This window comes from Notamacropus eugenii, chromosome 4 (assembly GCF_028372415.1).
Source record: "Notamacropus eugenii isolate mMacEug1 chromosome 4, mMacEug1.pri_v2, whole genome shotgun sequence".
Lineage (NCBI taxonomy): Eukaryota > Metazoa > Chordata > Mammalia > Diprotodontia > Macropodidae > Notamacropus > Notamacropus eugenii.
Genome location: NC_092875.1, coordinates 128,927,517 through 128,941,839, shown reverse-complemented (window position 1 = coordinate 128,941,839; position 14,323 = coordinate 128,927,517). Strand labels below are relative to the sequence as shown.

Below are 14,323 nucleotides of genomic sequence, written 5' to 3'. Positions count from 1 at the left end.
CCTGAGACCATCTGTTGGCAGCTAAGAAGAGTATCCATGGGAGACTAATGTCTTTTGCTACCTTCTGGGAATGATGTGGAACTTCAGAAGGTGTCAACACCAGCCAGAAGCAGCAGAGGGGGAACCTATCCATGGATGTATTGGAGATGGTCCTTATCTGCTCAGAATTGATTGTTATATTTTCAGTGTGAACATTTAAACCTTAGACATCAGTAAATATTACAAATCAGGGTTTGATTTATTGTTCTGTAGATTGTCTAGACTTAAGAGAGTGATACAGAAAATGTTAATAGTACAAATTAAATTTAAAAAGGGGTTGTAGGTACATTTCTTTTCCCCCTCAGAGAGCCAGTCGTTAAACATTTACCAGTACACCAATGAATCTGTCTTTTTATGACTATGATAGTCAATGACCACTCATTAAGTACATGTTATGTGGCAGGCACTGTACTAAGATATAGGGAGATAAAGGGAAAAGACAGTTCCTACCCTTAAGGAGTTTATAACCTAATCAGGGAAGACAACATATTTAAAAGAAACTGGAAAAGGTGAGGGGAAGAGGATACTCTGCCAGAGGCATGATGGATTCCTACAGCCAGATAGGAAATGATACGATGGCTGCCCTGGACTCCCTCCTTAAGTGGATGATCTGGAAGGAAATCTTCAATGTCCACCCTCTACCCTTTCCAACCCAAGGGCAGTAGACAGTTCCTGCCTTCGTGGAGCTTATCTATCTATCTATCTATCTATCTATCTATCTATCTATCTATCTATCTATCTATCTATCTATCTACCTGTCTGTCTGTCTGTCCCTCCGTCCGTCCTTTCGTCTGTCTCTCTGTCTGTCTGCTTATGAAAGTCTTACATTTTGACTCAAATAATCAACTTCCCAAGTTCTAAATGGGGGAAGGTGGCTACATAGCAAATTTTCTGACGATCTGGGGGTTTTAGTGGAGTTTGAGGTTAATATGAATCAACAGTATGGTGTGGCTAACAAAGGCAATGTAATGGTAGATTGTATTAAGAGTGGCCTAATGTCCAAGACTAGGAAGTTACCTAGGATAATAGATTTTCTGTACTCTGCTTTGATCAGACCATATTCAGAAGACCTTGTTCAGCTGTCAGTCATTTTTGGAGAGATACTGATAAAGTGGAGGGTCTTCAGAAGAAGGTAATCAGGATTGAAAAGGACCTCAGGATCATGCCATAGGAGAATCAAATGAAGAAACTGGGGAAGTCTAGTTTGATGAATAGAAGACTTACAGGTGATATGGTAAGTGTTTTCTAGATTTGAAAGACTGAAGCATGAGAAAGGTACTAGATTTGTTTAACTTGGTCCCAGAGGGTACATCAACTGGTGAAAGTTTACAGAGAGGCAGATATAGAATTGATGGAAAGAAAATAGTTCTGAAAATAAGAACTGTCCAAAAATGGAACAGCCTACCTCATAGAAGGGACTGAGTTCTTTGTCCCTAGGGGACTTCAGACAAAGGCAGGATGAGGACTTACCAGGAGTGTTATAGAGTGGATGCTTCTTCAGGAGCAAGTTGGACCAGAGCATCTCGGATTTCTCTTCTAACTCAGAGATTCTATGATGGCAAAACTTTTAGAATGGGAAATTCATTACAAGCCCTGAATCTGACCTTGTCCACAGAAGTATGGGTATAAAGTCTTGGCTAGTCACTTGACAGCTGTTATATGCTTTCACTCTGAGTAACTACAGGAAACTGTTATTTATTGTTTATAGGAGATGCTGTCACCTTAAGGGAGAAATTTGAGCTGTGTCTGCCATATGCTCTGAGATGTTACAAGAATGACAGGTGTCAGGCACAGAAAAAGCAAAAACAATGTCTAGAGTCTGCTCTTCATGTGTTGTGGATGTTAAAAATGACAAATCTTTACTCTCACAGTGAATGTATGCTTGAGGGAGAAGAATAATCACTTTGGGGGCATGGAGAAGGCTGAGTACATTTAATTCCAGTCCCCAAATACAGATTAAGAGAGAGTGAAAAAATTTCGACCTACATAGAAGTTATAAGAGGTATTGACCAAAGTGGTCATTAAAGGTGCAGTAACAGTAGGGCACACTCACTGTAGTTGCTGTTGAATTGTGGCCCCATTTTTGAGGTTTTCTTGGCCAAGACAATGGAATGGTTTGCCATTTCCTACTCCAGCTCATTTTACAGAGGAGGAACTGGGGCAAAAAGGATTAAGTAATTTTCCCAGGGTCACAGAGGTATCTGAGGCTAGATTTGAACTCATGAAGATGAGTTTTTCCTGATTCTAAGCCCATGCTTTATCCACTCCTCCACAAAGCTCCCTAATTTGCTGTAGTAGCTATAGTAATAATAAAGCTAGCTTTGCAAATTTTGCAAATATGTTTGCAAATGTTATCTCATTTGATCTTCACAATAACCCCATGAGGCAGGTGATATTATCATCCCCATTTTACAGGTGGGGAAACTGAGGCTGAGAGAGGTTAGCTGATTTGCCCAAGATCATACAGCTGGAAAACTTTGGGGGCAGGATTAGAACTCAAGTCTTCCCAGATCTAACTCTAACACTATGTTAACTGACTTAGTTGCATTTCTTTGGCTTCTACACTGTTCAGAAGAACCTTAAGATAAACTATTACCATGGCAACTATGACACTTTGAAAAGTAGTACCCAGTTGCTCACAATTAACAAAATTGATCACTAAAGATTGTAAGTCAGTAAATAAATAAGAAAGCTGGCATGAAGCAGCTTTGGGGTGTGGGAAAGGGTGGGGAAAGTCATAGATCACAGGGATCATAGCTCACAGATTTAGAGGCCATTTGGTGCAACACCTTCCCTCATTTTATAGTTGAGCAGACTGAGGCCTCAAGAAATGAAGTGATTTGCCCAAAAACACACTTAGTAAGAAAGGAAGAATTTGAAATGAGTCCTCTGACTCTACCACCAGTGCTTCACTTTTGAACCTTTTGAGTTTTTAAAAATTAAATATGATTTTTTTCTGATGAAACAAAAATCCCCCCTTTTTGTCTTCCATCTGTCCCCCCCACTCCTGTCCCAATGAAAAGAAAAAGAAAACTTGTGAAAACATGCATAGTTAAGCAGAACAAATTCCAGAATTGGCCATGTCCAAAAAAATATATATATGTTTCAATCTACACCCTGAGTCCATCAGTCTGTCAGGAGGGGGATAGTATGTTTCCTCTTTAGTTCTTTGGATTGTGGTTGGATATTCAGTGGATGAAAATTCTAAATCTTTCAAAAATTGTCCTTACAATGTTGTGGTATAAACTGATCTCCTAGTTCTCCTCACTTCATGCTGCATCAGTTCATATAAGTCTTCAAAGGTTTCTCTGACTCTGTCCTTTCATTCATTTCTTAGGGCACAATAGTATTCATTATATTTATACACCATGTGTTGTCCAGTCACTTCCCGATTGATGGGCATCCCCCTTGGATTTATACATGTTGAGTTTGCAGTGCAGTGGGATTTCCAAGTGGAGATCTTGGAGTTACTGGCAGAAGGTTGAATCTATGAAGGTGAGATTTTAAATGGAGGGAATAAAAGGACAGAAGAGGAGCCAAAGACGAAGATTTGGGGGAACATCCACAGTTAAAGGTGGGAGGTAAGACAGTAAACCGAGTCAGGTTGCAAATGAGGAAGCCGACTAGGGCTGTTTTTCAGTCCCAAATCTCCCAGCAGTTACCCAATAGAGCAGGGACTATTCAGTTCTCCATGCCTTATGCGGTACAAGCATTCTTCTTTAAACGGAGTGATTTACCCTTGCTCTCGGGTTACCCGGCTGAACCCTCTTCTCAAATTTCCCACATCTACTTTCTCTGCAATGAAAGAGCGGGAAAGAGGAGGAGAAGGTGGTAAAGGGTTGCACAGATAGAGATTTTCTAAGCTGGGAAGAAACAGTAGCGTCTCACATTTGCAAGGGGCTTGTTTCCCAGAGTGACACTTAGAGAGAGGCCCCTTCCCCTACCTGACCCCTACCTAATGGCTACGACTCCAAAAGACTGAGAATAAGAGGGAGCTGGAGGTGGGACTGAGTTTCTCTTCTTTCCACTTGGGCTAACAATGACATTTCCTGTGCTGCTAAAGAAGGTAGCACTGCCCTGGGACTTCGGAGCAGACTGAAGGGAGGTCCAGGCACTGGACCACTTTGCCCTCTCCTTCCCGGCTTCCCTTCTGGGGATCAGCACGGAGGCTTGAGTGCAGAAGCGCAGGAGGAGGACGTCACCTCTAGCTTGTTGCTGGAGGACCTCCAGAGGCGGCTTCGGAGCGCTTTCCGCAGCCCCTCACTGGAGCCTGGGAAGCAGCAACAGGAACCGCAGCAGTCCTGGGAAGGCCCCCGGGGGCGGGCCACTGCTGTGCAGGAGGTGCTGCGCAAGGCGCGCATCGACGGAGCCCTATCTTGGCTGCGGGCAGAACTGGTGAGCCCTGCCAACAGGGCCTGGTCCTTCTAGCTGTCCCTGCTTTCCTCTTCTTTCCTCTTCTTTCTTCCTTTTTCTCAGCTCTTCTCCCCTATCCTAACTTTTACTTTATTATATTTTAACATTTGCCTCCAAGTGTTGAACCTCTAGTAGGAGGGGAGAGAGACAGAGAAAGACAGAGAGACAGAGAGAGACAGAGAGACAGAGAGAAAGAGAGAGAGAGACAGAGAAACAGAGAGAGACAGAAAGAGAGAGAAAGAGACAGAGAGACAGAGAGAGACAGAGAGAGAGAAAGAGAGACAGAGAGACAGAGAGAGAGACAGAGAGACAGAGAGAGAGAGACAGAGAGAGAGACAGAGAGAGAGAGAGAGAAAGAGAGAGAGAAAGAGAGAGGAGATGGTGAAGGAGTGGCTTGCCTTTATCCACCCTCATTATCTCATCATCCACTCAACAGGTTAACATCCCAAAGAACGTCCAATCATTCTCACTCACCCACTCTTCTGTCCTTCATCCTTTGAAAGGAAAAATGATAGGAAGATTCACAAGTACTACCTGAGTAATTGGTTATATTCCTGACAGGTGGCAAGTTCTCTATTCATATATTATAAAGGATCATAGATTTAGAGCTGAAAGGGAATGTAGAGGTCATCCAATCCACACCTTAGTTCACTTAGGACACTAAAGAAATTGTGCCTTGCCTGAGGTCTCACCAGAAACAAATAGGACAGAAACAGCATTTGAACCAAAGCAGGGATGGGTGGCCCTCTAGGTCCTCAAGTGTGGCTTCAGGCCTTGAGGCTGCAGATTGCCCACCCCTGAACCAGAGTTTTCTGATTCTTACCACACCATGTGTGGTTTACTTTTGTCTTTTGCATTTACTTTTGGTAATGATTAATTCTGTTTGAAAGGTCCAGTTTCAAATGGCAGATCCTTCAATATTACCTGTGGCATTTTCATGATATAGATTCAAATCCCACCTCTGATACATATTACCTGAGTGAACTTGGGCAAGTTACAACTTCCCTGAGTCCCAGTTTCTTCATGTGTTCAAGGACTAGACAGCCTTTAGGGTTCTTTCCAGCTCTCAATCTATGATCCCATGAACAAATTGGGTGCTGGCCCACTAGTGATGATTGTGACTGGTCATCTGTACACTGAAGACCTTGAGTCATACTCATCCTCTTTCTTTTCTTAGAGAGTAATATTTTGGAAAATTAAATATAATTTAAGTTCATAGGGGTATTTCCCCAATCTACAGAGTGACAGCATCCATTTCCCTTTTTGGTAGTTCAGTAGTGCAGATAAAATATTTAACAAGTAGATCAAATATTTTAGATTTACTTTTTGGTTCAAGTTAGAGTACTGAAAGTTACCAAAGCATCCTTGCTGAAGCTCAAACAGAAATGTTGAATCCTTTAAATACCTACCTGGCAGTGTGTATGTGTGTGTGTGTGTGTGTGTGTGTGTGTGTGTGTGTGTGTCTCCCTCTTTCCCTATTATCTTGTAGATATTCTCTCTATACTTAGGTATGTTGTCTTCCCAGATAGAAAATACATTCTTTAACTGAACTATTTAATTTTTGTCTTTATACCTCTAGCTTCTAGCACTTAGTAGGCACCTACTAAGTATTAGAAGCTAGAGGTATAAAGACAAAAATTAAATAGTGCTATTAGCATTTCGTGGGTATTTAATAAATGCTTATTGAGTGATAATGGGGAATTCTACTTAGCAAAATGATACTTTTCTCCATTAAATTACATGGTATTGCAAACTTCAGAAGCTAAGTTTCTTCCGTCAGCCTATTTTAAAACACTTTTTAGACTTTTTTCTTTTTTGTGCAATAGAGAAGGCAAACGGCACAGTGAAGAGAGTGCTGGATTGGGAGTCAGAGGGCCAGGGTTCAAATCCTAGTTCTGTTGACTTATATGACCTTGGACACATCACTTAATGTCTCTGAGCTTTAGTTTTCACATATGGAAAATTAGGGAGTTGGACTAGAGGATGTCTGCAATTCCTTCCAGCACCGCCTATGATCCTATGAACATCAGGTCTATTATTATGATTTGCTGTGTCCAAAATAAGAACATTATTCTTATATCAAACATTATTTAGAGAACACTAGGTTTTCTTTGTGGATCTCTGAATAGTTAAGAAAGCAGAGAGACATTTTTGAATAGGAAACAGATGATCATCCCAGGAAAAACAAACTATCTAGAAATGGCCATAACAGCCAATTTTTATGGACAGTGACTATGGTGCAATACAGGTGATTGATGTTATGGAAATAGATTTAGTACAGCCTGATGGGAAGATGGGTTGGGTATCGACTCATTCACTTGAAACATTTGCAAGATTAACTTGCTATTTGCTAATAAATTTATTCTGGGAGTGATTTCCCAACTATGGGGTTATTTAGAACTTTTGCTTTAGGTGCATTTTCTGAACAGTAAATATGGTTGAATAGGGTTTTGTTTTCAATGATATAGTATTCCCTCCGCTGGTTTAGACTGTAGCTCCTCCAATACTTTTCCATCCTTTATGACTCTTAAGTACATTTTCCCATATATTCTCCATGGAGGATTTGCTCAACAAGATAGAGTCCCTCCTTTCCTTTTACTATCTCAATTGTCTCAGTGTTTCTTGGGTTCTCTGTTGTCATGTATTTTCACACATCCAGCTCATTTCTTCCACTAATTAAACATCCTCAATCATGTTTTCTTACTTTCTTCTCATGTACAAGTCATGGTTGGCAACATGCTTATCACCACCATACATTGTCCTTTGGTTTGTCATTTTAATTCTTTGATGACATTCCCTGGTTTGCAGCCATATAGCTTCAATGGGAGAACATTGGTGTTGAAAACAAGAGCTTTTTATAGCAATAAACAATTTAGGAACGATGAAAAAAGCTGGTAATTTCTGTCTTGGCTTCCTAATAAATTCTGGGCACTGCTCTTTATCTGCATCAATACTCTATAAATATGTACTGCTGGGCCAATTTAATGGGATGCTTTACCACTGGGGATATAAATGTCTTAAAACTACAATATTGCAATCTTTTGACTATGCAAATAATCATAATAATAAATAATGCAAACAATAGACATTCAATAGGTGTTTGTTGAATAAATGATTGAACACCCTTCCTTGAAAGATTTAAAAGGCAGAAGAGACTAATAGCTAAAATGAATTTTGCAAATTACTTGTAGATTTTTAAATGTCTATTCTAATTTAAAAATCAATATCAAAACCCATTTGTTGGATTTTGCTTTTTTGATCATTTTTCTTAAGTGGTACCTGAGTAACAGTTTTTTTTGTATCCTTTCCCTTGCCTTCATAATATACATACTGTATATGAGGGGGACATGTTGTATTGAAAGGACAATAGGTATGTTGATATTCCTCTCAGACACCTAAGACTTCCAGTTTATAGGGTCATAAAAGCTAGAAGAGATCCTAGAAGCCATTGCATAGATGAGAATACAGAGGCAGAGAATTTGTGACTTGCCCATGGTCACATAGCTAATAATTGTCTGGGACAGGATTTGAACTCAGGTCATCCTGACTCAAACCCAGCTCTTTATCCAACATGACACCTAGCTATCTCCGCCCCCTCACTTCCCATAAACTCCGTCTTTACTCATAAAGGTTGTTATAGGTGTGTCTCGCCAATCATCCATATCAATGTGATTTCTATCTTCCTGAACTATGAAATTCTCGTTTTATTATAGTCACCTATTCTTTCATCTTTCCTTGTGCTATACTTCTTGTAAACACACTCGTTTTGCCTACTGTGACCTTCGGTCCCTTTATCCTTTGTTCTCACAGTCTATCACACCTTCTCTGGGTTTGCCATTGTCTCTTCACAGTTTTGCTCCTATAGTTCATCAGTTCAACTATACCTTGTCCTCCATCTTTGAATTATTTACCTTCAAGTCCTACTGCTATTCACATCCTTCTAGTCCTCAAACAGAGAATATGCATTCTCTTTTTCTGTCTCTATGTTACTGAACACAACTGGAGGGAGCAGTCACGCAACTGTGCTAAATGTCCAGCAAATTCATGCTATCTAATCTCAGTTTTGCCATTACTGATGTATAACAGTCCTTTTATTCTTCCCTGATTCTCCATCTCATTACTTGAAATAGCTATTCTAATCATTATTTTAATGCAAGTGTTTCTATACATGTCTTTTAAATCTACACGTTTAGTCCTAATCTTTCTCATGTCCCACATTACCAACTGTCTATTGGACTATGTCTTTCCTCACCTTGGATATACTGTCAGATTATCAAACTAAACATGTCCAAAACATTTTCCTTCTCTTTTCTTCCAAATCTGTCCATCTTCCAAACTTTCCTCTTCCATCTTCTGGTACTACATCCTCCCAGTGACCCAGGTTTATAGCCTCAGAATCTTCTTTGACTTTTTCTCTCCCTTATCAACCTCACACCTACCCCCATTCAATCATTTGTCAAGTCTTGTCTTTCATGCCTCCTAATCTGCACTCTCTGTCCACTCACATAGTCACCCTAGTTCAGGCCTTGATCTTCTTCCATCTAGACTACTATAATTGGTCTCCTAGTTTCCAATTTTTCCTCTCTCCAATTCCTTGTCTCTTCACACAGCTTCCAAAAGGCATACAAGTCTGACCATGACACTCTTGTTTTCAGAAGCCTTCACTGGTTCCCTGTGTCCCTTAGGAGAAAATACAACTGGATCAGCCTGGTATTTAAGACCATTCACATTCTATCTCTAGTTGACCTTTGCAGCTTTATCTCACATTACTTCTCTTTATGCATTCTCAGTTCTGAACAAACTGGATGACTATGCACATTTGTAAATCGCATTGTCCCCTAAGGTTGAAATGAATTCCTTCTTGATCTTTCTTCTTAGAATCTATATATTCCTTCAGGGTTCAAAATACCCTGAATCCTTTCAGCTGTTGATGATTCTCTCTCTCTCTCTCTCTCTCTCTCTCTTTCTCCTTCTGTCTCTCAATCTCTCTCCCTCCCTCCAAATTTCCTTGTATTTGCTTATCTGTGCACTTGTTATATCAGTCCCCTAGTAGAAAGTTAGCTCTTTGAGGACAAGGAGTTTCTTTTTTGTATTTGTATGACCAATACCTATCTCATTGCCTTGTACTAAATAGGTGCTTAATACATGTTTTTTAAAAATAGGTGCCTAATACATAGTTATTTATAAATAACAATTTATTTAGCACTTTAAGATTTGCAAAGTTCTTTACAAATATTATTTCATTTTATGTTCTAAATAACCCTGAGAGACAGGTGCTATTATTTTCCCAATTTTACAGATGGGGAACCTAAGGCAGACAGAGGTTTAGTGACTTGCTGGAGTCACATAGCTAGTAAATGTCTGATGCTGGCTTTGAATTTAGGTCTCCCTTATTCTAGGCCCAGTGCTCTAACCATTGCATTACCTGGCTGCCTTATCTATCTATCTTTAAGTTATAAAGTAAAACAAGCATTTCCATAGCATCCCTTAATAAAAAAGATGATTGCACATGAAATTACAAATTGATTATATATTACTTGCTATTCCTTTTAAATATATAATATACTTATTCCTTCTCCATTGTGACTTTCCCCATCATGGTTTTGATATACCATGGGTGGACATAAGAAATTAAATGGGAATTTTTTGGGAGTTTTTCAAAAGCCATGGAAGACACATGAAGGCCTGCAGATGACACAGAAAAGGTTTAGAAACTCAGAAATGCATAAAATATATGAATAGCTTTGTATAACATCAACATATTTTATTTTTTAATACCGTAATAATTCAGACTTCTTCTCTGGTATGGAGGGTGGGCCAAAAAAATTTTACACTGATTTTCCAGATCTTGAGGCCATGGCACCCCTAACCCCCACAATGTAGAAGGGATAAATTTAAAGTTATTGTGTAAGTTTCTATTTTTTCATCCCCCTTCTCCATCCTAGAGATGGTTAGCCTTAGGCACAAATAGGTATATGTAGATAAAATTTTCTATACATCCTTCCACTTATCAGTTCTTTCTCTGAATGCAGATAAGCTCTTCATATATTATTATTAGTTAATCTGGATATTTATAATAGTCAAAATGACTTATTCACTCGAGTCATTCTTAAAACAATATTATTGTTACTGTACACAATGTTCTCTTGGTTCTGCTTATTTAACTCTTTATTATTTCGTGTAAGTCTTTCCATGTTTTTCTAAGATCATTGAGTTCATCATTTCTCACAACTGCCACATATATTTTGATACCCTACTATACCCTATGACAAACTCTGTGTGTCTCTAGGCACTCTATCTTATCTGCACTTTGTGGCTCACTCAGAATCTAATATAGTGCTCGGCAAATAGTGATTGATAAATGTTTACTGGATTGAATCAAACAGTATTCTAGGAGGACTAGGGCAGGTATGTGGCATGGTGGATAGAATGCTGGGTCTGAGGCCAGGAAGAACTGGGTTCATATCCAGCCTCAAACGCTTACTCTTTGTGTGCCAGAAATAGGACTTGAACTAATAATAGCTGCTAGCATGGAGTTTTTTTAAGGTTTGCAAAATGCTTTACATGTGTTATCCCTTTTGATCCTCACAACAACCCTGACAGGTAGCACTATGGTTATTCCATTTTACTCACAACAATGCAGTGTATTATAATGATAGCAGTAGGTAGTATTCTCTTAATTTTACAGTTGAGAAACTGAGTCAAATAAAGATTAAGTGACTTCCCAAGGTTACACAGCCAATGTTTGAAAATGAATTTTAACTTGGATGTACCCAACTTTAGGTTTAGTGCTCCATTCATTGTCCCAACTGGTTGTAAGGTCCCTTGTATGTGTGTGAATGTGTTTGTGTGAATTTAGATATCTATAAACATTCTTCTAAGGCTGCAGATGTCAAAGTGTTGCACAAGGACCTCTGACAGTCTCCAAGACTCTTTCAGAGGGTTCATGAGGTCAAAATTATTTTCATAATAAAACATATACATTATTTATCTATTAAAATACTCCTCATTTTAAGTACATATCTGTGCTAACAGCAGATTTTCTTCATATATTTAAACTAAAACAACAGATGGAATGCAGAAGCCGATATGAGAATCCAGCTGTCTTCTATTAAACTAGACATTAAAGAGATCTGCAGAAATATGTAAAATAGTATCACTCTTCTCACTATAGCTTTTTTTGGGGGGAAAATATAGCTACTTTTCATAAAAATGGTATCTATTTTAACATGTAATCAGTTTATTATTGTTATTTAAAATGAATTAATGCATAAATATTTTAAAACTTTATCAGTTTTAATTTCTAATATAGTAAATATTGATATATGTGACCCACATAAACAAAAGCTCTTTGGGGTGCTCAATAATTTTTAAGAGTGTAAAAGGATTCTGAGACTAAAAAGTTTGAGAACTACTTATAGTTAAGTGTTTTCACTGAAAGGTAGGGGGAGCACTTACATTATTAGAAGCATCCATAACAAGTATTTTGAAACTTCCATGGACCCACAATTATCTAATATGGGTATTGCCTCCTCTTTGCAAATGGGAAGCCATTCAGACCATCTGATTCCATGGGATTCTTGCACATAACCTTTCCAAAGTTCTCCAGAGAATATCTACCTGCACAGCCCTCCCTCCCTCAAAACAAAGTCAAGGGCAAGTCATGTCATTATTTCTCTGATGGCATGGTCTTCTTCGGCAACGAAGGACAAACACACACACCTAGTGCTCAAGAATTATTTTGTGAGGCCTTTTAAAATCTCACAGGTACACATTAACACACAAAAACTAAGCTTCCTATCTGTTAGTCATGGCTTTTTCTACATGGTTGGGCCTCTTCCTTTCCTATAGCCTGTATCCATGACAATGCCTTTTATATTACTTCTTGCATGACGACGATAATGATGATGATGGTAATAGCTAGCTAGTTTTTCCTATTCCTAATCATCACGAATTATTTTTAAACAAATTTATTTGATTTCATGACTGGCTTCCTACAGCATTGCAACAGCAAAGTCACAATGGTGATAATGATAGTGGAGGTGGTGATGGCTAGCATTTATATAGTGCCTTGAAGTGTACAGAGCACTTTACAAATATCTCATTTGATCCTAACAACAGCACTACAAGGCAGGTCCTATTATAAATCCTCATTTTACAGATGAAGAAGCTGATAACTCTTGTTAGTAATATGGTGTGTCCTTATATGCCCACTGTGTATCTTTCTAGAGTTGGAATATTCAGGTAACCCTTAGACATGTATCTTATGGCCCTATAAGAATGGATGAATTTATATTTGGACACATGAAATTGTATGAAAATGGTTTTCCATACATAAAAACTAATTTCTAACAATTTTGCTCATCAGTTACTTTTGCTTCAATTTCACTATCACTTTGGAAGTGATTCATATGGACCATGCATCATAAATTCAGAGCTAGAAGAGAATTCAGAGGTCTTTTAGTTTAAACCCCTCACTTATAGATGGGGAAGTAGAGGCCTAGAGAGAGGAGTTGTAGAAAGAGAAAGTGGAGAGAGAGAGAGAGAGAGAGAGAGAGAGAGAGAGAGAGAGAGAGAGAGAGAGAGAGAGGTTAAATGATTATCCCAAAGTCATACAGATAGTAAATGACAGAGCTAAGCTTGAACCCAAATCCTTTGACTTCAAATCCAAACGTTCTTCCTACTGTACCTATTTGTTGATGTAAAAAGTTCCTTTTTTAGCTAGTAAGAAAGATATAGCTAACGAGCCAAAAGGACAGTGAATTTACTACCCATCTAATTTTTCTTCCCCACAAACTCCTTATTCGTCTTGCACAGTCATTCTTCTTGATGATTATCATCAGCTAATAAAATCTCCCTCGTGGATTTTTTCCCCGATGCGTTTCCAGAATTGGCAGCTTGCCAAAACTTTGGTGGATTTAAACTTGGAAATGCAGCAACTGAAGGTTGAAAATGAACTGTCCACAGCTTCTGAATATCCAACCCTGGGAAAGATCACTGTGAGCTCAGAATAATAAAACAATATGTCAGGAGACATAAAGCCCAAAGACAAAACATGTTTTCCACAAATAATTCTGACACAAATATCATGAACAAGATGCACAAACTTCCAAGTTAAATTCTGTAGAACAGAACCAGGTGTGATGGGAAAATGAAAGGAAAATGAAATAGTCAATGTGGAGAAAATTCTTCCTATGTACATTCTGAAAGGTTCCTTGGAAAATAGAGAAGAAAAGAATGTGGTCGGTGTATGAGGCTGCTTTGACTTCTTCCCCCAAGCATCCCCTACTGGTTTCATTTATCTTTTGCTAATTTAGCTGTTCAAGGGCATCTTAAATTTCAGAAATGGTGTGCCCTGTAGTTAGTTATTCATCACTTCACATTTTGGAGAGTCAAAATATCTCCTCTTGTTGAATGAAAACATTTAAAATACATCTTCAAAACACTGCATACTTTTCTATTATTTTAGAATTTTTCTTCCCATTAAAAAAGATGAAATAGTTTAAAAGCTGAGAAATCAAAAGAAGTCTATAAACCTAAGCATCCCTTTCTGTTAAAAGATACTCATGCGCGCCCCTCCACAGCCCACTAAACAAAAAGCACCCTTAGAATATATGTAACTTTAACAATAACTGATGATAAAAATAGAGTCTTAAGGTCATGAAAAACAGATCTTGTGCACTTGTCTGTCTTTTCCTTCCTTCCTTCCTTCCTTCCTTCCTTCCTTCCTTCCTTCCTTCCTTCCTTCCTTCCTTCCTTCCTTCCTTCCTTCCTTCCTTCCTTCCTGCTCTTCCCTCTCTCCTCCTCTCCTTTCCTTCCTCTCTCCTACCTTCTTGCATGCCCCTCTCCCTCCCTTCCTTTCTTCACCTCT

At 38.7% G+C, this 14,323-nt stretch overlaps 1 protein-coding gene across 1 annotated transcript; it reads left to right on the top strand.

The window, feature by feature from the left end:
• Positions 1-3,737: 3,737 nt before the first annotated feature.
• AARD (alanine and arginine rich domain containing protein) lies at positions 3,738-13,500 on the top strand. Its single transcript, XM_072606570.1, has 3 exons — positions 3,738-3,870; positions 4,106-4,434; positions 13,296-13,500. Exons 1-3 carry the CDS (start codon positions 3,738-3,740, stop codon positions 13,464-13,466), a joined length of 633 nt encoding a protein of 210 aa, XP_072462671.1. The 3' UTR covers positions 13,467-13,500.
• The last annotated feature ends 823 nt before the right edge of the window (positions 13,501-14,323 follow it).